General features: G+C 38.9%; 1 protein-coding gene across 1 annotated transcript; it reads right to left on the reverse strand.

The window, feature by feature from the left end:
* Positions 1-748: 748 nt before the first annotated feature.
* On the reverse strand, positions 749-26961 carry si:dkey-229b18.3 (uncharacterized). Its single transcript, XM_052015055.1, has 7 exons — positions 26307-26961; positions 19591-19661; positions 15698-15923; positions 11140-13889; positions 8277-8498; positions 7451-7575; positions 749-3548 (listed from the first exon to the last, which is right to left on the reverse strand). Exons 1-6 carry the CDS (start codon positions 26719-26721, stop codon positions 7462-7464), a joined length of 3798 nt encoding a protein of 1265 aa, XP_051871015.1. The 5' UTR covers positions 26722-26961; the 3' UTR covers positions 749-3548; positions 7451-7461.

Raw genomic sequence — 26961 nt, forward strand, 5'->3', positions numbered from 1 at the left:
GTTCTGTATCACCTATATGTGTAGCATTTAAAGTGACCTGTTAGTTGTGGAGATAGCATTCCTAAATACATTTTGAATATCCCCTACTCACAAAAACCCAGTTTGTTCAGAAGTTGGGAAAGGCATACAAAAGTTGACAGAACTATAAAACAGTCAAAGGCAGTGGATGATAGCCCATGGCCTGTATGTTGCAGGGAAATATCAGTGTTTCCCTGCATAACTGTGAGCAATTTCCATGTGAACAGGAGTTTACTGTTTTATTCACCCCTTCCCAATGTGTTTTGTTGTTGAACTCTTCATGGAGTCCAGCATAGAACCCTGAGTGATTTGCTTTCCCCCCCAGTTAAAATGGAGTTTCTGCTCAAACATCCTGCCAGGGAATGCTCTCAAATTTGTACCACTGGAAGGGAATAGTAGAAATGGACTTTTGTTTTAAAAAGTGTTGAACTAATATTAATCAACATTCGGAAACAAACTAAAAACTCTTAAACCACTTAATGTCAGAAACATTGCTTGATAGTATCCTAAGGCAGTGGTCTGTTTTGGCATATACTTTGTGACTTCATTGCTGTAAAGAAGGCGCACTCAATCGGTAAAGCCTTGCCTTGAGGGATCAAACAAACATTTCTGCTGGGGGGGGGGGGTACTGCAAACTTTGTTTGGAGTTTCAGAAGGGGTGCTGGGGTGAGTAGTAATGAAAGAAAGATTGAGAAATCAGCTGTTCAGCAAAACTAGTAGCACAGACAAATTACTTCAGAAAAAGTGTTTATTGGTTCTGTATAATCATAATAAAAGGAACAAAGTGAAGAATTAGGCAGGACCAGCTTCCACTTGGAAACCATTTTCACAAAAAGATCAAAATATATTCTGTAGTTCATGGCAATTTTCACCATTAAAATAGTAGCCACAGAAACAATATGCAGGAAATAGTTAACTATGATCTGTGGATACCTTCACATTGTAAATAAAACTTTTATTTTACTCATGTAAAGCAATGTGATGAAATTAACATCCTTGTTCATATTTTACAGCTTTTATAATTGCATAACTATGATCAAAGACAAGTAAAAGTCCTTTATGAAAAGTAACTTACAGGATCTGGTGAGTGTACATTTACACTTTCATTAAAAAGATTGATGGAAAACACTTATTTGTGAAACATGTAGTAACAAGTACCTTAATAGATCAACATTTCATTACTTAAAAATCTATTCTGAATCTACCTAACAAATGTTAAATTACAAAATAGTAAAATAAAAACAATTTCATTCATCTTTCCTGGGGATTTTCAAAACTATATTATAAAGACCTTAACATTGTAAAACTTCATGTACAAAAGTTCAGATGTTAATGTTCATACAAAATTTACATTCCTAAAAAGTTTAAAATATTTGGAATGGGAACCAAATTCAACAATAAAATATTAAACAGTTCAAAAGTTTTTTTTTCCTGATGGAATCAAGCCACCATACAATAGCATACTGTAACCTACAAGCATTAAGCTTCCTGCATTGTTTTTAGGGGTAAAAAATTGTAAATGTTATCACAGTACACAAGCAACACCAGGTACTGTTTTTTTTCCACAAAAACTGTGGCTTAAATATAAGCAGTTCCATTATATAAAGCCCTGCAACAGAATATACTGACCTGAGACAGTAAGAGGAAAAACCATGATGAATTGGAGGTATACTTAACATGTTAAAGCATGTGTCACTTTGTTCCGCATTTCAGGTATTTGTCCTTTCAAAATAAAATTTAAAGCATCATTCAGCAAAAAGGTACCTAATATTGTTTAATTTGTCAGGATTTTTAATATAGCTTCTGAAACAAAAAAAGACTTGTGCAGCAAAGTTTTCCTTGGCTCAGCTACATCCACTAACACGTTAGACTTCTAAATCGCATTTTAAAAGGCCACCTTAGTGCTTCACCTAACACATACCTGTAGCTTGACAAAGTGAAAACATAGAAAGCAAATTAGAGGCTGTAAAATAATCGATTTAACTTCAGTAGTGACTCTTTTTGTATAAATAACTTGATGATAAATCGAATTTATACAAGGACCCTTTCTCTTTTCCACTTCTACAGGACTGTTTCTTCTACAAATGCAAGGAGTTCATTTAAAGAACTATATCTGGGAAGATTCACAAAGAAGCTCATGTATAGAGTTCAAGAGAAAGTAACTGATTGGAAATGAGGCCACAGGTGAGTGAACAATGATGCAAAGACTGTTTAGAATGAATTTTAATTCCTTGGTACAAATGTTCAAGTTTGTTAGTTTCAACATGTTTAAAATCAAGACAAGGTTGAGATGAGAGGATTTTTCCAGCCTTCAGACTGGCAAATATTTTCAAAATTAAAGATTGCCAATTGGCATAAACAATTGAAAATGAAACAAATTCAAATGTTCATCTTCTCAAATACATTCAGTTAAAGAAAACCTGAGCAGGAGAGTGGAAGTGTGCTCAAGCACACATGCATATTTGCATGCTTGTCGGGGATGGAAATACATTTAAGATATTTAAACACATACAACCAAACTAGTTAATTTGCAGAATGAAAACGCTTCCTAAACATTAAATGGCCCTTTCAACTGCAATATTACAGTCAGCACCTTTTGCAAAATTCTTAAGTTCCCTTTCTCAAAAAAAAGCTGGTGTACTTCTATCTGAGATAAACGTGCAACAGTTTAAAGATACATAAAGAACTTATCTTAAAAATAGTCAAGTAGTAAAACCTACAGCTATACTATTAGTTTCATAAATATAAATTTAAAGCATGAAATTTTTCACCAGTTAGTTTATGTAGGCTGTTAATTGGATAACCACATTCTTTTAAATAGACTGAACATACTTTTTTCTGAATATTTACAACAGTAATTATATCCAGTTATCTACAGAACATTACAGTGTTTTGCACAATTGCTTCATTCTAGCAGTAATGGTTACATCAAATACATGACTATAACCACAGATCAACACCAAATATGATTCCTATTCTATCAAGTTACAACTCTCCAAGCTCCAGTGCATAGAAAACAGTCATGCTTTTGTTTATACCCACTATGGGACTTTAGTAACCACCATTTTTTTTTTAAATGTACACAATAAATCTCAAAAGGCACAGATTTTCTCCATTCCAAATTAACCAGTAATCAACCACAGTGCTGCAATGAAATATACTCATGAATGGAAAAAAAACCAAAATGGATAAGGTTAAACTTTTGGTACACAGAGCTTCTCAACTTTGATAACATTTATGGGTTGGACACATATTTTAAAAATGAATTGAATGTTTTGAGTGGTATGAAATGGTGTGAATAGTATTAGGTTCCTTTTTTTTTGCTCATTGAAGGATAATTAAGTTGGAGCAGACCCAGATGTTGATTAATGTTCTAATACAAGCACTGTAAAACTCAGCCCATCTTCCTCATAATTCTTCTGGTCTTGAGTGGTAGCATATTCAGATGTATCAAAACAATTTCAGTCTCCAGCTTGCAACTATAACCATTTCAGTTCTTTGGCCCATCCACCTCTGCTATTCCTTACCACCTGCAACAAATGGAAACAAATTACAAGTGTTATTAGAATCTACCTGTAGCAAAGATTTCTGGTTTCAGTTCACATCCACTGGTATCCATACTTAGCACTACCCAGCAGAGCACAGATCTGTTAAAGTACCCTTGATCCTCCAGTCGAAATACCCTGAAGTTTTAAAAACAAAACATCTGGTTGGGTGCAGTGTTGCACCAGCAAGCTGGTGCAAACTCCTATCTTCCCCCTGCATTGGGAACCTGATATAATCATCCCAGGGCTCAGTTGTGGACAGGCTGCTTGGGAGCAGGGATAGAGAGTATGTAGCACGGTTGCTCAGCTGGAGATTTCTCCATGATTGATCATAACGGAGCTCATATCTGTAGCAAATATCCAAGGTGGGGACAGCTGTGCAGCCTGAGAGAGGGAAGCTTCCATCACATCTAACAGGAAGTGAAACAAAAATGACTGTGGAATTCAGCCAGTTTGTCAGTACATGGAGTAGTGGTCCACACTCACTGTGCTGGGACAGCAGGGTTAAGGATGCATCTCTCTATACATAATATTATTAAAAACTCCTTTCAGCACTCATTCCATTATGCTGTCATTCATGGGAATGCATCCCGCTTGCTAACAAAGGTACCAGCATAATTAAATGTTCTTCAATCTAGGAAATAATTCTAGGAGCAGGTTAAAATTTCCCAAGAGAAAGTTAACAGGGCTGACAAGATTGCTTTGCTGTGAACCAGCATTGTCAGCTTTTGTGCTGTATTAAATAAAATACATGAGGCCACTTTGGACTATTGTTTATTCCAATAAAAATCAATTTTTATATAAACATTTTCATACTCATTCAATTATAGTAAATGATAAAAATTGAAAGCTGTAAATGAACAAAGAATAAATTGATAAAGCAACTATTTACTACCATGGGTATTAATCCTGATCACCTTGCCTATTTCAAATTAATAGTCTATTGTACAAAGATATTTTATGCATCACTTTTCCATATCTATGGAAACCAGAGTTACACATTTTCACACTGCCAAAATTATTCAATCGTGAATCAATTCAATTAAGGTATTTTTTAATTAAATAACAGCACCATCTATCAGTAATACTTGGAAGAACAAAAGGATTTCTTTACACCTTCCAAGTCATTGTAAATGGGACAGATAAATTGTGTAAAAAGAAACTTCCAGAAGGAAATGGGTTTATTTGTGGACATTCCCAAATCATTGCTAGGAAACAGGAAGAATCATCAGTGATTCACCTTCACATTCACCAAATTTAAATGCAAAGATAAATGAACCAGACTATTTGCAACCTTGGTGTCACATACAACTCAGAGGGGTGCTATATGGATTTCATTCATGCCAGCACTGAGATGATTGTTTCCACCTTAATTACATCATAAGATCACAAACTTACAGTACAGGAAGCAACCATTTTACCCATTATGTCCATGCTGGACAATAATGGCCCCAAATGGCTTATTCCTACATCAAAACTCTTGATCCTTAGCCAGTAAGTTACAGCTCAAAGTGGTCATCTTAAGTACTTTTTCAATGTATTGTGGCATTCTGCCTGCACCACAACCCTTTTGGAAGTGAGTTACTACCCAATGAGTGGGGCAAAAGAAAATCCTTAACGCCACTCTAATCCTAGTAAAGTATACTCCTTCATTAATCGGCCAAGGTGAATGTGATTCCTGTGCACCTGGTCTAGGCCTCTCAATTTTGTAAACTTTAAATCTCCCTCCATCTCCTTTGTTCCAAAATAAAACAACTCAAGTTCATGCGTAATTCTCAAATCCTGTTTGAGCCGCTCAATCACATCCTTCCTGCAATATGACAACCCAAATTGTATACAATCTTGTTGGTTTGTCCCATCTTGTGTTTTATACAGTTCTAGCATAATCTCTATGCTGAATGCTCTTGTACTGATGCAGGGTTTGGACCAAAGCTTTGATGATTCTTCCCCACCCCCTACAGATGCTACTGGACCTGCGGAGTTCCAACATCTGCAGTCTCGCGTCTTGTCTTTTTCAATCTACATAAGCACAATAGGCGAAATGGCCTCTTTCTGCATGGTACATTTCATTTGATTCCATTTCCTCTGCTTGCTTTAAGAGCCTATTAAACATTTTAGACAGGCCTGTCAAATCATCCATTTTTAAAGACACTCATCCTCTCATCATTTATCTTTTTCAGTACTGTACTTCACATTCTTCCTCTTTCATGTGGAATTTAGCTCAGGTCAAGGCGCACAATGTTCATTTAAAACTATATTTGTTTTGCTCATCCAAAAGTCAGGCTACCTCAGTAATTTTGTCTGTCTGGTTATCTCCTTCCACAAAAGAGCTCAGAATAGAGTTTCCCATTCTGGATGACTGTTGTCGGACTTGCAAACAACCTGGCCTGCCATACCAGCTCCTAGGCTCCTTCCACATTCTACCTACTGTAACTTTTAGATCACCAAAACATTAAAGAGGACTTTCTTCTCACAAAGTCCCCTTGAAACAACACCTTTATGCGTGTTGGTTTACATTGGCTTCTGGTTAAGTTGTTGGTGACAAGAACATCATCCCTTGTTTCTAAAATCTCTTCTATTCCTATAATGCTCCTAGACATCCGCATTCCTCCAATTGTAATCTCACCACCTACATTTAACAGCCCTGCCAACATGGCCTAGCCTTCAACTACCAAGATATTAAACTCTGGCATTCCCTCTCAAACATCTCAGAACTCTGTCAGTTTTTCCCTTCTTTAAGATGTTATTTAAATTCTATTTCTTTGATCAAGTGAATGATGGTCTGCTCTGATTTTTCCCAATCAATTAGCATCAATTTGAGCTTGATGACTGTTCCGTTAAGTGCCCTGGTATGTTTGCTTCAGTAAGTTGCTGCTTGAAAGAACAGAATTTTTTTTGCACGGAAGATTTTTTGAACAGTCTCTGGAATGCTAATAGGGGAGTGGAAGACTTGTCTGTGGTGGAATCCCACTGGAAGTGGCAGAAATTATGATCATTGAATGTGATAACTGGTGGGGTCCTTGCTCTATCCTTGTTCTAGCTGAGAGAAAAAGGGGAGATGAATGCAAAGAGGAAATACCATTGAAAGCCTTGTCAACTATTTTGGATGAAAAGCCATGGTTAAGAAAAAAAGGAACATCTTAAAGACACTGGTGTGGAAAGTCTTGTCATCAGAACAGATATGACAGAGACAGACAAATTGGGAGAATTGAATGGCATCCTGACAGGATGCAGGGTGGGAGGTGGTGCACTCAAGATACTTGTGGGAATTGATGGCTTATAACGGATATTGGCAGTTAACCTATCCCCTGAGATGGAGATAGAAATGTCAAGAGAGTTGTGGAGGCTAGATCTTAATAAGTATTTAAAATGAAAGTAGATACATTTTTGAAATGTTGGGGAATTGAGGGCTAGGAAGAGGAGTTGAGTGGATAAATCAGTCATGACCATATTGAGAAGTGGGGCAGATTTGAGGGGCCAGGTGACAGACTCCAGCTTTTGCTCCTGTGTTCTTATGGAAAGGTAAAGTCAGATAAGGACTAAGTGAATCCGAGAGCAAGGTGGAAATTGGCAGCAAAGGTAATGAAATCTGCATTCTGGACAGGTCACCAATTTAGTAAGCAACTAATCTGATTACAGCAAGAACAAATTCTTAAGCTTCACCTCACTGTTGAAGTGGAAAGCTTACAATATTCTGCCATTTATTTATATGCTGGAGGAAGTGCAACAGTAGATGTCTTTAAATGAAGGTAAATAAAGGAAAAAAAAATCCTAAATACCATGTAAATTGAGGTCAGGCCTTTACATGACATGTTGATAGGTTATAAGTTTTGTTTAATCTGCATTCAGTAGCTATAGTTAAGGAGACAGCAATAAATATTACTTACTTGGACTGATATTACTTTACTTTCTTTGATACTGTGACACAGAGTTTACATCTATACAGCTTCTCACTATGACTGCGAAGATGAACTTGGACTTTCTTCAGGCGATAGAAGGATTTATCACATAACTGAAAATAAACATTTTTCACAGGTTACTTTGTAGAAATTATGGACAAAGCAAAAATGTTTATACTAAATGTAAACAAGTCAAGAAAATTGTCTATAATGAATTTTGTTTTTTTCTGACACTTCATTACTATAACATTACTGCTTTCAATATCAGCATGAGCAAAAAAGTTACTAACAGAAATTTTCAAAGTAAACAGGCATATTGCATTCCCATAAAGCTTCCAAAGACTACATTTTCCAAAATGTTTCTGAATTTATCATTCATGTGTTAAAATGTCAATATGTTTCCTTGTGGAGTCACATGATTTTAGTCTCTAGGTCAGCTTAGATGTTAAGAGCATCTCTGCAGAACTCTGAGGATCCAGACACTATGGACCTGTTCAAATGCAGCAAATTACCTTACCAGGTAGGGGAAACAGATTACTGAGACAGCCAGATCATTTAGCAAAGTGTTGAGGCTTCGATAATGACAGTGGAATGGTCCAGTTTATTATTGACCTACTTAAGTATAGCCCAGCGAACCAGTAAAGGAGGACACACAATCCAAATCTGCCCATACTTTTACATCCATTAAAACTTTACCAAGATCATCATCTTGTGTAAAAGTAATCCTTGCAATAAAATTAATTTTCTCCACTCTGGGTCCTTTCCCTTAATAGATATCAACCTTGCACAAGTTCAGACAAGTAACAGTACTTACAAGACATGGCCAGCGCTTTCCCCTCGTGTGTCTCATTCTGTGCATAAACAGAGAGTCACAATTTGTGAATGTTGCACTACATTCATGGCATGTGTGGGCTCTTGAAACTTTGGTCTTTTTCACGCTTTCTTCGGCTATGTATTTTCCTCTCGGAGTCAATTTTAATACTTCCTTAAATTTTGGCTGCATTTTCTTCAGTACTTGTGCAGCTCCCCGCAAATTCTGAAAATATATTTGTAATCGTTATGTGTAATTGCAAGATCCTAGTATTATCATGAATAAAGCATATACTATTTTAAGGATATAATGCGCTTTCAAATTTCGTATTTCATTGAATGACCAGAACTCGTACAAAGGAAATACACCCTCAGAATTATTCTGCTCAGTTCATAATGCTGTTATGTATTTATTTTCCCACATGAACCCATTTTTGCTTAGTGGTCTCAGTACCAATTTTCTGGTACCTTTGCAGCACTTATGTAAAACAGGTTTCACTTTTGGACTTGTCATCACATCATCTTGCTAGGTTATATCTTACTAAAGACATTAAGCACCTATATTTAAACATTTGATTTTAATCAAAAGATTTCATTCTCTTGTAGGCCTGTAATCTCCTCCAAGCTATTTTTCGAAACACAAAGGGCAGATTCACATTACTGTTATATTTGTACGAAGTGGTTTCCAGGAGAAAATAATCTCAACAGAATTTAGTTCAATTCTTCAAACACAATTTTCCAGTGTGCTTTCAAATGTTAAATATTAATCCAAGTGAACTGCAACTTGAAGGGTCAATTGTCAGCTTTGCAGTACTTGCATGTTGGCAACTATGTAAAACTTGTTTGCCACAACACATTTGCAGTATCCTCATTTTTACTTTAAAGGAGCAGAATTCTGACACCAAGCAGCATTCAAAATATACTGTTTCATGTGCCAGAATGAACCACAGTCAACTGGAGAAATTCCTAACTGATCACATCAATTAAAGACAGTATCCAACACTGGAGATTTCATATTTTTCAAGGTAGTTACACCCACAAAAGAGGAACATAACACGTCTCCTCATTCTTTCTAGTGAAATTAATTATCTTAGGAAGCAAGTAGTGCACCCATTTTCCCATCCATTTTAATTCTCATTGAAACCAAAATATTAAATGTTATGCCTACTCAAAATAACTGCACATAATATTTTTCATTAGTGATCAATTTTACAATTGTTACATCTTCATATATATATCTTGCCACAAGAACATAAATGGGCTGCAGAGAAGTTTGAACATTTGAGTAAGCCATTTAATTCTCTGCCTTCTGCAGGCGTGTTTGACATTTCAATCAGATCACGATTGAGCTATACTCAAGTTCATTTATATGCTTTTGATCCACCTTTTTAAAAACAAAAGTAATTCATCTTGGTCTTAATTTCAATTGCCTCACAGATCCTTTTGAGGAAGGGAGTTCCAGATTTCTACCACAAAAAGCATTTGTGTCAAATGATGCATCTAATTTTATACACGTCTAGATTCCTTCAAAGTACATAGCTTTTATGTACCCTATCAAATTTTATTTGGAAGTCAAAGAAATCACTCTTTACCTTCAAAATATAAAAGGAATAAAGACAAGTTACAGCATTGTCCCCATAATTTATAGCTTTCACCCTCTATCCTTCTATGAAAATGCACTATTACCTCCAACAAACCCACAACCCCTGCACTCTCTACCCACCCAACCAGACCACAAATATTTAAGTTGCAGTGTCCAAAACTGAAATGAGTACTGCAAAGTCAAGGGTCTGACAAGGCTCTCCACAATTCTTATACTTTGTATTTTGCGTCCCCCAAAATAACATGAAAAATAAGATGGGACAAGTTTTGAAAGAAGCTGAGAGACACAATTACCAGTTCACACATAAAAATGTTTAAAATTTCCCAGCTCTAAGAGAGCCATTTTAACACCTAAATGCAACCAGAATGCAGGACAACTGTCCCTTACCTGCATCCTACAGTGTGTCAATGCAAGTGTGAATGGCATGTCCATCTTAACTATAAGTTATATCAGTACCTTGCATCACACTGCAAAGTTTACCCACAAAAATCACATTGGTGTTGATTTTAACAAGCAGCATCACTAAACCAATATTTATTTTGTATTTATAAATGACCTCATTCATCATTAAATGATATTATAATTTGCGAAGCAAATAAAAAAACATAGGAGTTATAAAACAGAAGGCAACCATGTGGCCTACTGTGTCCAGTGTTTGAAAGTATTATCAAATTAATTCTCATTCCTCGCTCACCTCCCCAAAGACTTGCAATTTTCCTCTAATCACATACTTATCTATTTTCCCTTTAAGGATCATCATGCTCTGTGTGCTTATATATAAAAACTCATCTCACTTCTGGCTGGTTTTCCCAATTACCTTCACTCTGGTTGCCAACTCATCAGGCATTGGAAATAATTTACTCTATCCAATCCATTCATGGTTTTGAAATGCCTCCAAAGTTTCCCTTTAAACTTTCATTACTTTTAAAACAAGCCTGGTTTATCTTGCCTCTCCATGAACTTCAAGTTCTTCAACTTGATAACCTTTCAGTAAGCTTCTGCACCTACAAAACCCAAAAGCCTTCAAAGAGGACAATGTGGAGCTTTGACAATACTCCAACTGAAAGCTAATCAGCATTTTAAAGATTTAGCTCAAATCCATCGCAGTTACATTGTTTCTGCTCATAGAACCTTCAATTAATTATGATCCCAGTTTACAGTTACAAAATGAGAAACTATTCAATTTTCACTCCCTTGATTTAATCACATAATCTAATGCTTAAGACTGGTAAAATTATCTTTAATACTAAAAAAGGATGCATACCTTTGGTAGGCTCTTGGAACCTGTGATTTTTGAACTAGCACTGGCTACTTCTTGCAACTTTATTGCCTTCTGTGAGGTAGACAGTTGTGTATCTTTCTTTATAGTATTAGCCTTTGCATTAGGTTTTGTCCCTTTTTTACCCAGTGTATTCTTAATGTTCAAATTTAATAGCTTCTTTCCATATAAGACAACAGGTTTCATTCTCTTTATTTTTGCTGCCACATTCTCTTTCATCCTTTCTGAAACTTCTGAACACGTCAACTTTCTCTGACCAAAGCTAGGTTCAGTTGTGTTACAAGTCTGTCTTCTAGCGGCTGTTTGCTCATTTGAAGTGGTTACTTTAGAATTTACTTTTACATGCATCTTTGATTCAGTTTCATGGTTGTTCTTTATCATGAGACTTGGAGACAAATTAAATTGTTTGCTTCTGGTTTGGACAGGTAACCTATTAATTTTATCCGTTCTTTGAGATGATACAAGGAATCCAAAGGAGAAACCAGCTTCAATTATTTTCTGTGTAGGTATACGTTTCCTTTTACCCAGGACTGGAGTTTTTATGCTATGCAAGTAATTATGGTTTTCAGCATCTAAAGATCGGCATCCTGTGCTTTTCACTTTCCTTTTAACTTGCCGTGTTTCATTGGAGGTGATAGGAATCTGCTTTTCTGGCTCCTTGGAAACAGTTTTTAACTGTTCTTGTTTCTTTGTCTCTTGTTTACATCTAAATCGTGATGAATTTGTCTGCTCATTTCTAACTGGTCTCCTATCTAGTTGAGTTGCTGCCTTCTGTTCTTTCCCTACTGCAGAAGAATTTTGGCAAACATTTGGAACTCTGCTTTTTCCATCATATTCTCCCTTAAGCTTTCCCACATTAGCTTCTCCTGCTTTTGCAGGCAGCTGGTTTAACAGATTCATATTCAGAACTTGCTTTCCTTTACTTTTCGATGGCACTGCCACACAGATATCATCAAAAAACAGTTTTTGATTTTCATGAAAATTACACCCTTCTAGTGATAGCTTATTCTTCAGAAGTGTTCTTTTTGACATATGTTTCTGAGCAGCATTTTGAGAACAACTTGGCATATAGTCCAAGTTCTTTAATTTACACTTTCTACAGTTTATTATGGACTTGTATGACTGTCTGGTTCTTCTTCTGCCACTGTGACCATGATCTGTCAAGCACGGAGACATCTTAGCAGCAGTGCTTCCTAGTGAGGAAGAACATTTTACTGACATACCACACGAGGCACAACTTCTGGTTTGCCTGGTCAATGGACTCCCTTCTGTACCACTGCGGCCACTTGTCTGTGTTTTTGATGACACTGCTACTTCCTCCAAGGAGATTATTGACAACTTGTCATCCTTCACGCCTTGTTTAGAAATACTGGAATTTGTTTGGCATTGTGACTTTTTGGATAATGAAGAATTTCCACTGCTATTAAATTTATTTCTTTGCTGGATTTTCTTGTCAAGTAAACAGCCTTCTGTTTTAGTTTTAGGGTTACTTATTTGTATTTTAGTTGCACTACAAACTTCCTTTCCAGTATAACCCTGAGACAAATTGATTTTACAGTTTAAAGGTTCAGATTTCTTTAGTGCAAACAGAGCTTTGTTTAATTGTTGATTGTCTCCTTTTTGTTTCTGTATTGGTGGTAGGATCTTCTCAATGACAACAAAGCAATCAGTAAGTCCTTTTGCTTTAATCTGGTCTTGTTGCAATTGGCTTTTTGCACAATCTATTTTTCTTTTCCTTGTTCCAGTAAGCAGGGAATAATTTCTTACTTTAGGTTGTCGAAGTCTCCTTTTTTGTTTCCAACTAGCCTGTTCTTCACCATCAGTAATAGAAGTTTTTCTCTGCAACCCCAATACACTAAGTAGTTTATATTTCTCAGTTGCGTTAGGAGAATAAAGTTCTTCTTCAGTGGCCATTTGTCTGACAGGTGACCGGAGAAGTGTGTTTACTCCTTTACAACCGGAGTTGTCCTGAGGGCCTGCAATATTATGATCCAAGTGCTTTGACACTCTTGTATGTGATTTGGACTTTACAGGGGTTTTCTCAAGGTTGCATTTTCTTTGATGATAAACATTTCTTGACTTATCTGCAAATTTCAGTTCTAAAGAAGTAGGAATGTTACTCACTTTATTTGCAGATGAACACCTCTGTGGTGAAGCAGATTTAACCTTTTGTGTTTTAGATGGAGTTTTATCATAAAAACCTAATAATTTAAATCGTCTACTGGGATTTTCCAATGTCTCCACCCCTAGGTTACCAATAGAACTTTCAGAATGTACTGGTGCCAACTTGTCTTTGAAAAGTCCTGACTGCATTTCTTGGAGCTTAAAAGTAAAATCTGGCACTTTTGTTTCTCCTTGAATTACTGGTGAATGTGATCTTGGCGAAAACACATTTCTACCAAAATTATCAAGTTTCTGTTGTGCCGAACCATCTTCCAACTGACCAAACCGATAGTAAATATCAGGCACATGCTGTCTAGGTCCAATTAAAGATTGATCAATACAAACTTCATATGAAGAAAATTCCTTTTTCTCTTCTTTGCTAGCTTCCTCTTTGTGTGCTCTACTGTTTGCAGTTCCATGCAACTTGCACAATGCTGCACACATTTCAACCACTTCCCAAATCCTCAGATGCCTGGCTAAAGCAGATGTTTCAGCAAAACAATCCGGTTTCACAGACAATGAAGACGTGTAGGAAAATTCCAAAAGTGGAAGAAAACTCTTGCTGCTGAAACCTAGAAAGATAAAAGAGAATGTGATTGAGTGAAACTGGTCCATCATCAATGGCAAATTTCCAAACAATTCATTTGTCAGTCTGTTTCTACAAACAATTGTTAAATGAAGTTAGAACTTCAACGATCTTTGTATTAACATGTCCTGCTATATTGCGATATAACTTAAACCAGGGCCCTCTGTCCCTGCATACCCTCTAAAGCTTTGTCATTTGTTCTTTCCATTGTTCTTGCTGCCAAAATGTATCATTTCATTCTTTGTACTAAACTTCATCAGCTATTTGTCAGTTTATTCCCCCAGCCTATCTATATTCTTTTGTAGACTTTTACTACATTTTGCATTATTTACCGCACTGCTAAATTTTCTGTCATCTGAAAGCTTTCAAATTTTATCCCCCACACCGTAACCAGGACATCAGTAAATATCAAACATAAATGTAGCCCAAGCACTGACTCTTGGGGAACATCGCTCTCTTAAAACCTCCAGCAGGAGATCTCAACTCTTTCCTTACTACCTTTAAGTAGTTTCATATCCATGCTGCCACCGACTCTTTTAATTTTGGGTTTCAATTCTGCTAACCAGCCTTTTATGTAGGACTTTGTCAACCACCTTCTGAAAATCCATCTAGGCCACCAGACTAATATTCCAGAGATCTGGACTAAAAATTTAGAGATCCAAGTTCAAATCCTATTAATGCAGCTGTGAAATTAAAATTGGTTAATAACATCTCCTCCTTGCTGACAATCAACACAGGTGCACCTCAAGGATGCATACTTAGCCCACTGCTCTAGTCTCTCTACATTCATGACTGTGTAGCTAGGCACAGCTGAAACGCCATCTATAAATTCGCCTATGAGTGCTCAATACAAGAGGGCATGGCTTTAAGGTAATGGGTGGGAAGTTCACGGAAGATGTCAGAGGGAGGTTTTTCACCCAGAGAGTGGTTGGTGCATGAAATGCACTGCCTGGGGTGGTGGTGGAGGCTGATACGTTGGGCAAGAGATTGTTAGATAAACATATGGAGGAATTTAAGATAGAGGGATATGTGGGAGGAAGGGGCTAGATAGTCTTAGGAGTGGCTTGAAGGTCGGCACTATATGGTGGGTCGAAGGGCCTGTATTGTGCTGTATTGTTCTATGGTTCAGATTTTAAAAAGACCTAAATTTTCTCTAACAAGATGCAAAACCTTTCTTTCCTATCGTTTTCATCATTTCAATGTAAAACTATATGTAGCATGAAATTTCTGATGGGTACAAATTCAGTAATGGGGCAAGCCTGCAGACACTTACAGGGGAATTCATTACACAACTGCAATTATAAGTTCAAATGGAATAATGAACATCTTGCAACACTTGCTCAAGTAAATAATGGAAACAATACTTGCATTCATATACCTTTGTTCCAAAATGCTTCATAGACAAATAATTGATTATTTTTCTGAACAGTAGTCATTATTTTATAGGTAAAATTAATAGCCAAACTGTCTGCATCATAGTCCCACAAAAAAAAAATGATGGGTTAACCGATTTTCATTTGAATATTAACTGAGGGATAAATGTTGAGAAGAACAAGAGGACTCCTTTCTTTCCCCCAAGAAGGCAATTGTTTAATGGATAGATAGAGACTTAGTTCAGCACCTCATCCAAAAGAATGCAAGGATGACATTACAACATATCCTCAGTGCTGTATCAAAAAGACAGCTAGGTTGTGTGTTCAACTTGAACCCATGAATTTATAATTCATTAGCACCAAGTTAAGCTCCCACTTGGGATACAGTATGCTTAAAAAGAATTGGTTAGAAGTCCTTCACCTTTCAAGTCCACAATTTTATTAGACGTGGATCCTTTCTCTGAAAACAGATCCTGGAAGTATTCACTAACAGCTGCCAAAACAGCACGGTGAGCTGGATAGGATGTTTTCTCCACTATCAAAGTCACATCACAAAAGAGTCCTTTGGATCGTTGACTGTTCAATCTCTCAAGCACTTTGGTGCAGTGTGTTGTCAATTTACGAGTTATGTGCTTTTCTTCTGAAATCTGTCAAAAAAAGTTTAGAATCAGAATCAGGTTTATTATCACTGACACATGTCGTGAAATTTGTTGTTTTGCGGCAGCAGTACAGTGCAAGACAAAGACATAAAAATGACTGTAAGTTACAAAAATAAATAAATAGTGCAGAAGAGGAATAACGAGGTAGTGTTCACGGACCGTTCAAAAATCTGATGGTGGAGGGGAAGAAGCTGTTCCTGAAATGTTGAGTGTGGGTCTTCCAGCTCCTGTACCTCCTCCCTGATGGTAGTAATGTGAAGAGGGCATGTCCCAGGTGGTGAGGGTCTTTAATGATGGATGCCACCTTCTTAAGGCACCATTTTGAAGATGTCCTCGATGGCGGGGAGGGTTGTGCCTGTGATGGAGCTGGCTGAGTCTACAACCCTCTGCAGCCTCTTTTGATCCTGCATGTTGGAGCCTCCATACCCAGCAGCGATGCAACCAGTCAGCTTGCTCTCCACTATACATCTTTCGAAATTTGCAAGAGTCTTTGGTGACATAACAAATCTCCTCAAACTGCTAATGAAGTAGAGCCACTGGCATGCCTTCTTCGTGATTGGGCCCAGGATAGATCCCCTGAGATGTTGACACCCAGGAACTTGAAGCTGCTCACCTTTTCCACCGCTGACCCCTCAATGAAGACTGGTTTGTTCTCCTGTCTTCCCCTTCCTGAAGTCCACAATCAATTCCTTGGTCTTGCTGACATTGAATTTAAGAATGTTGTTGCAACACCACTCAACCAGCCGATCTCATTCCTGCATGCCTCCTCATCGCCATCTGAGATTCTGCCAACAACAGTGGTGTCATCGGCGAATTTATAGATAGCATTTGAGCTGTGCCTAGCCACACAGTCACAAGTGTAGAGTCACGAGTATCTATGACCCTTCTTTCAATTCCAAGCAACTTCTGGATTGTCTCTTTAGCTCATTTCAAAATATCCATTCTCTTGTGACAAACTACTCCCATAACATTGCCTGCCCCTGTGGTACTGCTAATACTTAATCCAGTGCATGCATTTAGTGACTTTGACTAATGCTCCCTTTTCTTTATTCCTCTAATCTGAGAAATCTTTATAAGCAACCTTCTTAAACAGCCTCAAACACAACTGCTAATTCACAACAAACTATGTTATTTTTATTTAGCTAAGCATGTTTATTCATCAATACTGTAAGTGCATCAGACAGGCTACATAGTGTGACCTGATGTGCTCACGATCAACAAGTGAAGTGATTTGTGGCAACCATGCTCTAAACTTCAAAATAAAAATATTTACCAGATAAGATAAAACAATTAAGTTAAATATAATTTAATTCAAAGGAACAGAAATCACCAGAAACATACCTCTTTCCCTGCTAGCCATTCTTCTCCAATGAAATAATGGCAACTCTGAATCTGAACCAAATCTAAGTTCAACAAGCATATTTTTCAGTGTAACTGTTGGGAAAATTCTAGAAGTGGATGCTGTTCCACTGGATTCCATGAAGAATCACTACTTGAGCAGATAAAAGTGATGCCCAGCTTTTTAAAATTAAATTTTAAATATATATTTTTTAAAATTTTATTTACAGCGTGGTAACAGGCCCTTCCGGCCCAACGTGTCCACACCACCCATTTTAAACCCATATTAACCTACCCGTACGTCTTTGGAATGTGGGAGGAAACCAGAGCACCTGGAGGAAACCCACGCAGACACGGGAGAATGTACAAACTCCTTACATTCCAACCCCATCACTTATCTGCTCAAGTCCTACATCTTTTAAGATATTTCCATATCTGGCTTTGTATGGATTCTTGATGTAATGCCCTATGGAATGGAGGAAATGCTCTCAGCTTGCTAGCTCCAGAACTTCATTGTCAACTTCTCAACCACTTTGAGGCTTATCTGCCCTATTACCTTGTATAATTTCATGTCCAATTGTGTCATTAGTGTACCCATGTAGAATCTTGAGATTGTTCACTGTGTTAAATGAATCATATAACTACAAGTTTTAGTATTTGAAAAAACTTTCATATTATGTCTTAAAACCACATTAAGGTAAAAAAAAACACCACCTATGAAATCACTTATAAAGAACATACATATCATTTAGCACATTTCATAACTTCAGTACGTCCCAAAGCACTTTATAGCCCATTCAAGTGCTTTTGAAATGCAATCAATCATTATTACAGTGCTCCAGCAAAAATGGAAAACCACTTCACAAAGTTAGCTCACAATCGTAAATGAAACAATAAACAGTTTTGCTTTACTAATGTTGGTTAGCCCAGATACCAAGGACTCTCTTCAAAAAAGCACCTTGGGTTATTTTATGTCCTCCTGAGAATGCACACTCAGCTTTGGATGTCCCATCTGAAAGACTGTAATGCCACACTTGTTTTATACAGTGTGGAAGCACTCAACTGTAAGTTCAGGTTAAGTGCAGAACTTGGAACAGGTCTTGACCCCACAACCTTCTACTGACTGGCATCTGAATTTGTAACCACTTACACTAGCACCTTGTATGTCAAAGAGAACTGGCAGAGATGCTTAACAAGTAAATCAAGACAACTTTCTGAGAAGAACATGCAAGTATATATTATTCAAAAAGAATAAAGAGGTTCCTACTACAAATAAATATTCTGAGGTTAACCATTAGTAAATGGATCCAAAAATTATCACCAGAATTAGATTGTACATATGTATTCCAGAATACCAATGGATGACAAGAAGGCAGATTTAACCATAATGTGTAATATAACCTTTGAATAACAATTGTTCAACTGCAGATATAAAAGATAAGATCTTTATTAGTCACATGTACATCGAAACACACAGTGAAATGCATCTTTTGCGTAGTGATTTTTGGGGCGCAGCCCGCAAGTGTCACCACGCTTCCAGCGCCAACATAGCATGCCCATAACTTCCTAACCTGCACATCTTTGGAATGTGGGAGGAAACCAGAGCACCCGGAGGAAATCCACACAGACACAGGGAGAACATACAAACTCCATACAGACAGTGGCCAGATTTGAACCCGGGTCGCTGGCGCTGTAAAGCATTATGCTAACCACTATGCTACCGTGCCTGCTAGATAAATCTAAACACTGCAAAAATAACAATTAGAAAAATATACACCGATAAATGATACTGTGCATGGTGAATAAAATGTGAAGAATTAAGATCAAAAGATTGTGGTTGCTGTGCTTTCAGTTGTCTAGACCCCAGGTTTTAGATTTTTATTCCATCTCACCACCAGTCCTTTCATTAAACGCACCTCCATGGCTATGAACGATTATCTCATGTGGCTCAGTATCAAATTTTGCCTGATAATGTTCTCACGAAGCATCTCAGAATTTTTCACCATATTAAACACATCATATTATTGCAAGTGGCAACTATTTGAATTATTATTAGAATTGAAATGCTTTGCATGGTAATTTATAGCAGTGTTTATAGTACAAGTTAAAACAGAATGGAATTAAAACAGCTAACTGAAATTAAAGATCCACAGTCACCAGATTTAATGAAATAATCTCAAAATCTCACTTTAAGAAAATTATAATTGAATAAGCCACATGAATTTACAAGATCAATGCAATATAACATTTCCCATCGATCAACAAACATTCTTACGATTGTCAAATTTAATATATTTACTTCTATTCCATCTCTTACCAGAAGATTATCTCTCCTGTCTTTACATTGATTGCATCCTTGGACATAGTCTCTGATGTCTGGAAACATCCCTTAAAAAAAAGAAAAAAGTCTATTAGTGGAAATATACAGTTTATGCAAACCACCAGCAGTCTTGGTTTAGGTACACATTTGTTCCTACACCTCTTCTTACCAAGGAAGTGTGATTAGGTCTTGTTGTCAAACATGCAGTTGGTAGTGGGACCAAGGGGAAAAAAGTCACCTATTTTAGAACAACAACAACCCAAGAACTTCTGAACCTACATTTACATTCTTGCACTTTTCTAGAGTGTCCACCATAGCATTTGCAGGCTATTGCAAAGGGAATGATTACTTCGAAAGAAGAATAAAGAACTTGATCTTCAATAACTTCAGTAATTAGAAAATTCTACTTCCCTTATTGAGCCAGTCCTTCAGGCAGTACCCTTAAACATCAGGCAGAAAGCTTTCAAGGCAGTGGTCCAGAGAGGACATTTTTTCACATGAAACATTTGCAATTTTTGATTTGTACAGCACTTCTGGAACATCAGCAGACAAGTAAGTAATAAGTCACAATCTCTAACCATCACAATATAGCCAACAGTTCACATTTTCGATAGCCTTTTGCAAGTTCCAGATTTCCAGTACTTGACACAGTAAGGCAGACACAATTTATGGTGCAAGTTGTGTCTATATTTTCTACCAAAGTGATTGACCTCACATTTTTCCACATTATGCTCCATCAGCTATGACCTTGTCTATTCAAATAGAACACAGAACATTACAGCACAGTACATGCCCATGATGTTGTGTGGACCTTTTAGCCTACTTGATTCCCTCCCACATATCCTTCCATTTTTCTATCATCCACGTGCCTACCTAAGAGTCTCTTAAGTGTCCCTAATGTATCTGCCTCTACCAGCACCCCTGGTAGCACGTTCCATGCACCCACCACTCTCTGTGTAAAATACTTAACTCTGATATCCCCCCCTGTACTTTCCTCTAATCACCTTAAAATGATGCCCCCTTGTGTTAGCCATTTCCACCCTGGGAAAAAGTCTCTGACTGTCCACTCTATCTATGCCTGTTTTCATCTCATACACCTCTACCAGGTCACCTCTCATCCTCCTTCACTCCAGAGAGAAAAGCCCTAACTCGCTCAACTTATCTTCATAAGACATGTTCTCCAATCCAGGTAGCTTCCTGGTAAATCTCCTCTGCACCCTTTCTAAAGCTTCCACATCTTTCCTATAGTGAGGCGACCAGAACAGAACACAATATTCTAAGTGTGGTCTAACCAGGGTTTTATAGAGCTGCAACATTACCGCGGCTCTTGAACTCAATCCCCTGACTAATGAAGGCCAACACACCATATACCTTCTTAACAACCCTATCAACTTGCACAGCAACTTTAAGGGATCTATGGACTTGGGCCCTAAGATCCCTCTGTTCCTCCACACTGCTGAAAATCCTACCATTAACCCTGCATTCTGCCTTTAAATTTGACCTTCCAAAGTGAATCATTTCACACTTTTCCGGGTTGAACTCCATCTGCCACTTCTCAGCCCAGCTTTGCATCCTATTAATGTCCCATTGAAACCCTCGACAACCTTCTACACTATCCACAACACCACCAACCTTCATGTCATCTGCAAACTTACTAACCCACCCTTCAACTTCCTCATCCAAGTGATTTATAAAAATCACAAAGAGCAGAGGGTCCCAGAACAGATCCCTGCAGAACACCACTGGTCACTAACCGCCAGGCAGAATACACTCCCTCTACCACCACCGTCTTCTATGGGCGAGCCAATTCTGAATCCACACAGCCAGGTTTCCCTGGATTCCATGCCTCCCAACCTTCTGAATGAGCCTATCATGGGGAACCTTATAAAAACACCTTACTAAAGTCCATATACACCACATCCAGTGCTATACCCTCATCAATGTGTTTTGTCACATCCTCAAAGAATTCATTCAGGCTCGTGAGTCTGCCTCTCACAAAAGCTATGCTGGTTATCCCTAATCAGACTATGCTTCTCCAAATGCTCATAAATCCTGGCCCTAAGAACCTTTTCCAATAATTTGCCCACCACTGAAGTAAGACTCACTGGTCTATAATTCCCAGGGGTATCCCTACTCTCTTTCTTGAACAAAGGAATAACATTTGCCACCCTCCAATCATTTGGTAGTACTCCTGTGGCCAGTGAGGACACAAAGATCATCGCCAAGGGCTCAGAAATCTCTTCCCTTGCTTCCCGTAGTATCCTGGGATATATCCCATCCGACCCTGGGGACTTATCTACCCTAATGTTTTTCAAAAGTTCCAGCACATCCTCCTTAACATTGACATGTTCTAGTTTAGTAGCCTGTTTTATGTTGTCCTCACAAACGTCAAGTTGTCTCTCACAGGTGAATACTGAAGCAAAGTATTCATTAAGGACCACCCCTACCTCCTCCGACTCCAGGCACACGTCCTCCTCTATCCCTAATCGGTCCTACCTTCACTTTAGTCATCCTACTGTTCTTCACATGAGTAGAACACCTTGGGGATTTCCTTAAAAACCAAGGACCTCTCATGCCCCCTTCTAGCTCTCCTAAGTCCATTCTTAAGCTCCTTCCTGGCAAACTCGTAATTCTCTAGAGCTCTGTCTGATCCTTGCTTCCTGAACCTTAATTAAGCTTCTTTCTTCCTCTTCAATAGATATTCCACATCTCGTCAACCGTGGTTCCTTCACCCTACCATCCTTTTCCTGTCTCAATGGGACAAACCTATCCAGAACCCCCTGCAGGTGATCTCTAAACAACCTCCACATTTCCATTGTGCATTTCCCCAAGAACATCTGTGCCCAATTTACACTCCCAAGTTCCTGCCTAATAGCATAATTCCCACTCCCCCAGTTAAATACTTTCACACTCCTATTCCTCTCCAAGGCAAGGGTAAAGGTCAGGGATTTGTGGTCACTGTCTCTGAAATGCTCACCCACCGGGAAATCGGACACCTGAACAGGTTCATTGCCTTGTACCAGATCCAGAATGGCCTACCCTCTAGTCGGCCTGTCTACATATTGTGTCAGGAATCCTTCCTCGACAAACCTAACAAAAAATTCCACCCCATCCAAACCTTTTGCATTAAGGAGGTGCCAATAAATATTATGGAAGTTGAAATCGTCCATGACAACAACCCTGTTATTTTTGCACCTTGCCAAAATCTGCCTCCCGATCTATTCCTCAGTGTCTCTGTTGCTTTGAGGATGGGGGTCTATGGAATACTCTCAATAGAGTGATCACTCCCTTCCTGCTTCTGACCTCCACTCACACTGACTCAGTAGACGATCCCTCCAGGACATCTTCCCTTTCTGCAGCTGTGATACTATCCCCAATTAGAAATGCCACTCCCCCACCTCTTACCTCCCCCCATCCTTGAAACATCTAAACCCTGGAACATCCAACAGCCATTCCTGCCCTTGTGACAGCCAAGTTTCTGTAATGGCCACAACATCATCGTTCCATGTACTGACCCAAGCTCTAAGCTCATCACCATTGCTCCTGATACTTCTTGCATTAAAATAGACACACTTAACCCATCCAATTGACTTCAATTTTGCCCATCAAATACCTATCCTTTCTCACAGTCTCTCTACACACTGCATCAACATGTACACCAACTGCCCCATCCTCTGACCTATCACTCAAGTTGCCATCCTCCCAGCCAAACTAGTTTAAACCCTCCGCAACAGCTCTAGCAAACCCGTCCACAAGAATATTGGTCCCCTTGCAGTTCAGGTGTAACCTGATTCCTTTTGTACAGGTCATACCTTCCCCAGAAGAGATCCCAATGATCCACAAATCTGAAACCCTGCCCCCTGCACCAATTTCTCAACCACACATTCATACTCTATCAACCTATTCTTACCCTCACTGGCATGTGGCACAGGCAGCAATCCAGAGATTACTACCCTTGCGGTCCTGCTTTTCAGCTTTCTACCTAGTTCCCCATATTCACTTTTCAGGACCTCATCCTTTTTCCTACCTACATCGTTGATACCAATGTGTACCATGACTTCTGGATGCTCACCTTCCCCTATAGAATGTTGTGGACCCAATCTGAGATGCCCCTGACCCTGGCACCTGGGTGGCAACATACCATCTGGGAGTCTCTTTCACATCCACAGAATCTTCTGTTTGCTCCCCTAGCAATAGAGTCCCCTATCACTATTGCTCTCCTCTTCTCCCCCCTTCCTTCCGCTCTCCTGACAGTCACCTAGGTAGCTGCCTCCTGCAAATTAGGTATGGCTACCTCCCCGTAGCTTCTATCACCTCCTCATTCTCCCATATGAGCTGAAGGTCATCCAGCTGCAGCTCCAGTTCCCTAACACAGTCTGTAAGGAGCTGCAGCTGGATGCACCTCCCGCAGATATAGCTATCAGGGAGACTTGAGAACTCCCAGATCTCCCACATCTGGCAGGAAGAACACACCACTGTCCCTAGATCCATTGTCACTACTTTAGCTAGGCACTAGAGACCGAGAGTCCAGTTTCTCACTCCAAGTCACGGTTCTTGCTACCTAGAAAAGAACTGTGTCCCGATATCTCTTTATATGGCTCCCACTTCTCGCGCCGAGAGTGCCGCTTCTCGTTCCAAGACACGGCCCTCACTACCTGGCAAAAAACTGGGCCCCAACACTCACTTCTTTATATGGCTCCCACTTCTCGCACTGAGAGTCCCGCTTTTCACTCCAAGTCATGGCCCTCACTGGCTGAAAATAACCTGTAGATATCTTCCCAAAACCTTGCATTCTTCTCACAGCTCACACTATCATACACCTTTGTTTCATCAGCAAATGCAACAATATTGCACTTGATCCTCTCGCCTTAAACCATTTGCCTAAAAAAAAAATCCTGGTGTTATGGCCATCTATATTTTCTCAGTGTAGTTTCCTCACTCAGATTCAGTTTCCTCACTCAGAAGTTGCCCAAATTAAATAGCATTTGCCATCAGTTCATCTACCCAGATCAGTTTTTGGTTATGCCTGTACTCACCAGCTTCATGCTGTTACTAACTAACATACTTCTATTCACTCTTTTTTGACTGCAACTTCTTTTTCCAAACGTTATGCAATCTTTGTTGCAGCCAACTTTTTGTACAAGGATATTAGTGAAATATGTACCTCAACAGAGGACCAAAGAAAACTGACTCATGAAAAAGTTCAAAAACTCTACTATGTTAAAATATGATAAATAAAGGCCATTTCTCTTCATGAGTCCTACTGCATTCTTTCCCTTGGAACTGACTGATACTCGGTAGAACTAATTTATAATTAATTAGTTAGTGAATTTAATACTGCAGTAGAACATGTTGTTTGAAGTGGAAAGAGAAGTGGTTATACAAAATGGCTCAAGTCACAACAAAACTTGTATTACCTACTACTATTTGTATTTCTCATCAATTTCTTGAAGGAAAAAATACAAAATTACAACCTGCACAAATTTTCTAGGAGCATTCAGATCCAGGAACCCTATTCTATAATATCACGAGAAACTGCCCTCAATCATAATACTGCAATATTGTTTTTTGCCACTAGAGGATCATAATGAGCTAGCCAAACTTTAGAGGTCACTATTGAAAAATGCTGAAGTAGGTGTTCTAACAATGGACTTTCAAACATTTTGCTGGTACGCTTCTTTTCATCAACGATACTAACTGCATGAAAAGTATTAACATAAAACTTCCATTAAGTCATTTGCTGGAATTCAGATTTCACATATAACAGTTAATCAACATTTTATGAACTAGTTCATTTGTTTCAAGTGAGAAGTTCAAAAACATACTGAAAATTAAACTCCAATAAAACTGAACAAATTAGTTTTTTTGTGCTGGAGAAGGATAGTACCTCCAAACAAATACATCCAAGTCAAGTGATGGTGTCTGAAGAAACACTGCTCATCACAACTCCCCAAATTTCATGCATTTCAGTACGGTTTTTCAAATTTTTTTGTCAATCTAACCTGGCCCACCTTCCCCCAAAACCAATCCAGAGTTCTCCATCTGGGTGAGGCCTATGAATAAGCTTTGATATGGTGGGAAGCTTCAAACCAAATTATTCCAGTATTCACCTGCAGTTACCTCACTAACAACGATGTTCACTGCAGGAGTAGAAATCATCTTTCCTTCCCCCTTCACTCTCCAAGTCTAAAAGTTGGGCAAGAGAGGAGCTTGATAGTACAGATGGAACTTGAGCATAAAAAGAGTTCAGGAAAAAATAGCAATGTTAAAAGATAATGAAAATAAGGCTCACTCACGTCATATTTGCAGATTTTAACACTCCCTGGCTGGAAATGAAATTAGGAAAGAACGAAGGGGACACAGGAAAGTAAGAAATCTGGTCTTGCCCCCAACTCCAACAAACACTTACAATCTCAAAGCAGTTGCTTAACAAGTTTCTGAAGCTGGGCATAAACCCGATGGGTCTTTAGGTTCTCAAAAGCCAAAACAGCAGTCACATGACAACAACATCAGCTCCAGTGAGGAAAGTTGCAAGTTCATGTTCCACTGAAGAGTTTGAGGTCCTCGCAGGCAAATACATTCCATCACATTGGTTAGGAATGAGAATATTTTATGTTTTTTTAAAAAGAGATATAAATATTCAACCCCAATCTCTTTCCAAATAAACCACCCCACACCCCTTTTCAAGGAAAAATATAATAACTTTCAGGCACCTTCCCACCAATAGTTCTCAGAAACATTCTTGTACGTCTCTTCCATGGTGCAGTGGCGCTGGCCGGCCGCCGGCTGCTGGTGGAACGAGGCGATGACAGCGCGTCGCTGCTCAGCGGCGGCGCCCACCAGCACCTCGGTGTAGCTGGTCGCCCCCCTCTCCAGCCTCTTGCGGTACAAGGTCCCGTCTATCACCTCGTAAGCCGAGGCCGCCGGCGAGCCGTGGCCCGAGGAGGAGGCAGCGGCGCCTCCTTCCACGCCGGCATTCTCCTCCTCTTCCTCCTCCTCGTCGCCGGCCTCCTCCACCGAACCGCCGCCGAGCGCCGAGCCCTGCTCCTCGGCGTCCTTTAAATACCGGCTGACCACCTCGTAGGTGCCGCTGTCGCCGGCCATTTTGCAGGCCCCTGTTTTCTTCATTAAATAAATTAGTTTTCTTTTCTTTGGTGCGTTTTTTAAAAAATATTTTTTTTTCCTCCTTCCTCCTCTTGGCTTCTCAATGTTGCCCGTCACTCCCTATCCCCTCACTTTCCCTTCTTTTTTTTCCCTCAATATATAATTAATTTACTCAATATCTCCCTCACTGGCCAAAAGCGGCGGAGACAACTCCACAGCGGCCGCCGGCTCTTGACTCTTCCACCGCCGCCGCCGTCCCGCCCG

Source organism: Pristis pectinata, chromosome 4 (assembly GCF_009764475.1).
Source record: "Pristis pectinata isolate sPriPec2 chromosome 4, sPriPec2.1.pri, whole genome shotgun sequence".
Lineage (NCBI taxonomy): Eukaryota > Metazoa > Chordata > Chondrichthyes > Rhinopristiformes > Pristidae > Pristis > Pristis pectinata.

Coding starts and splice junctions, on each gene's coding strand:
- si:dkey-229b18.3 (XM_052015055.1), bottom strand. CDS start 26,721: ATGAAGAAAACAGGGGCCTGCAAAATGGCCGGCGACAGCGGCACCTAC. Junction 13,890..15,697: donor TAAAATTGTGGACTTGAAAG/GTGAAGGACTTC, acceptor TTATCTTTCTAG/GTTTCAGCAGCAAGAGTTTT. Junction 8,499..11,139: donor GTTCCAAGAGCCTACCAAAG/GTATGCATCCTT, acceptor ATATATTTTCAG/AATTTGCGGGGAGCTGCACA.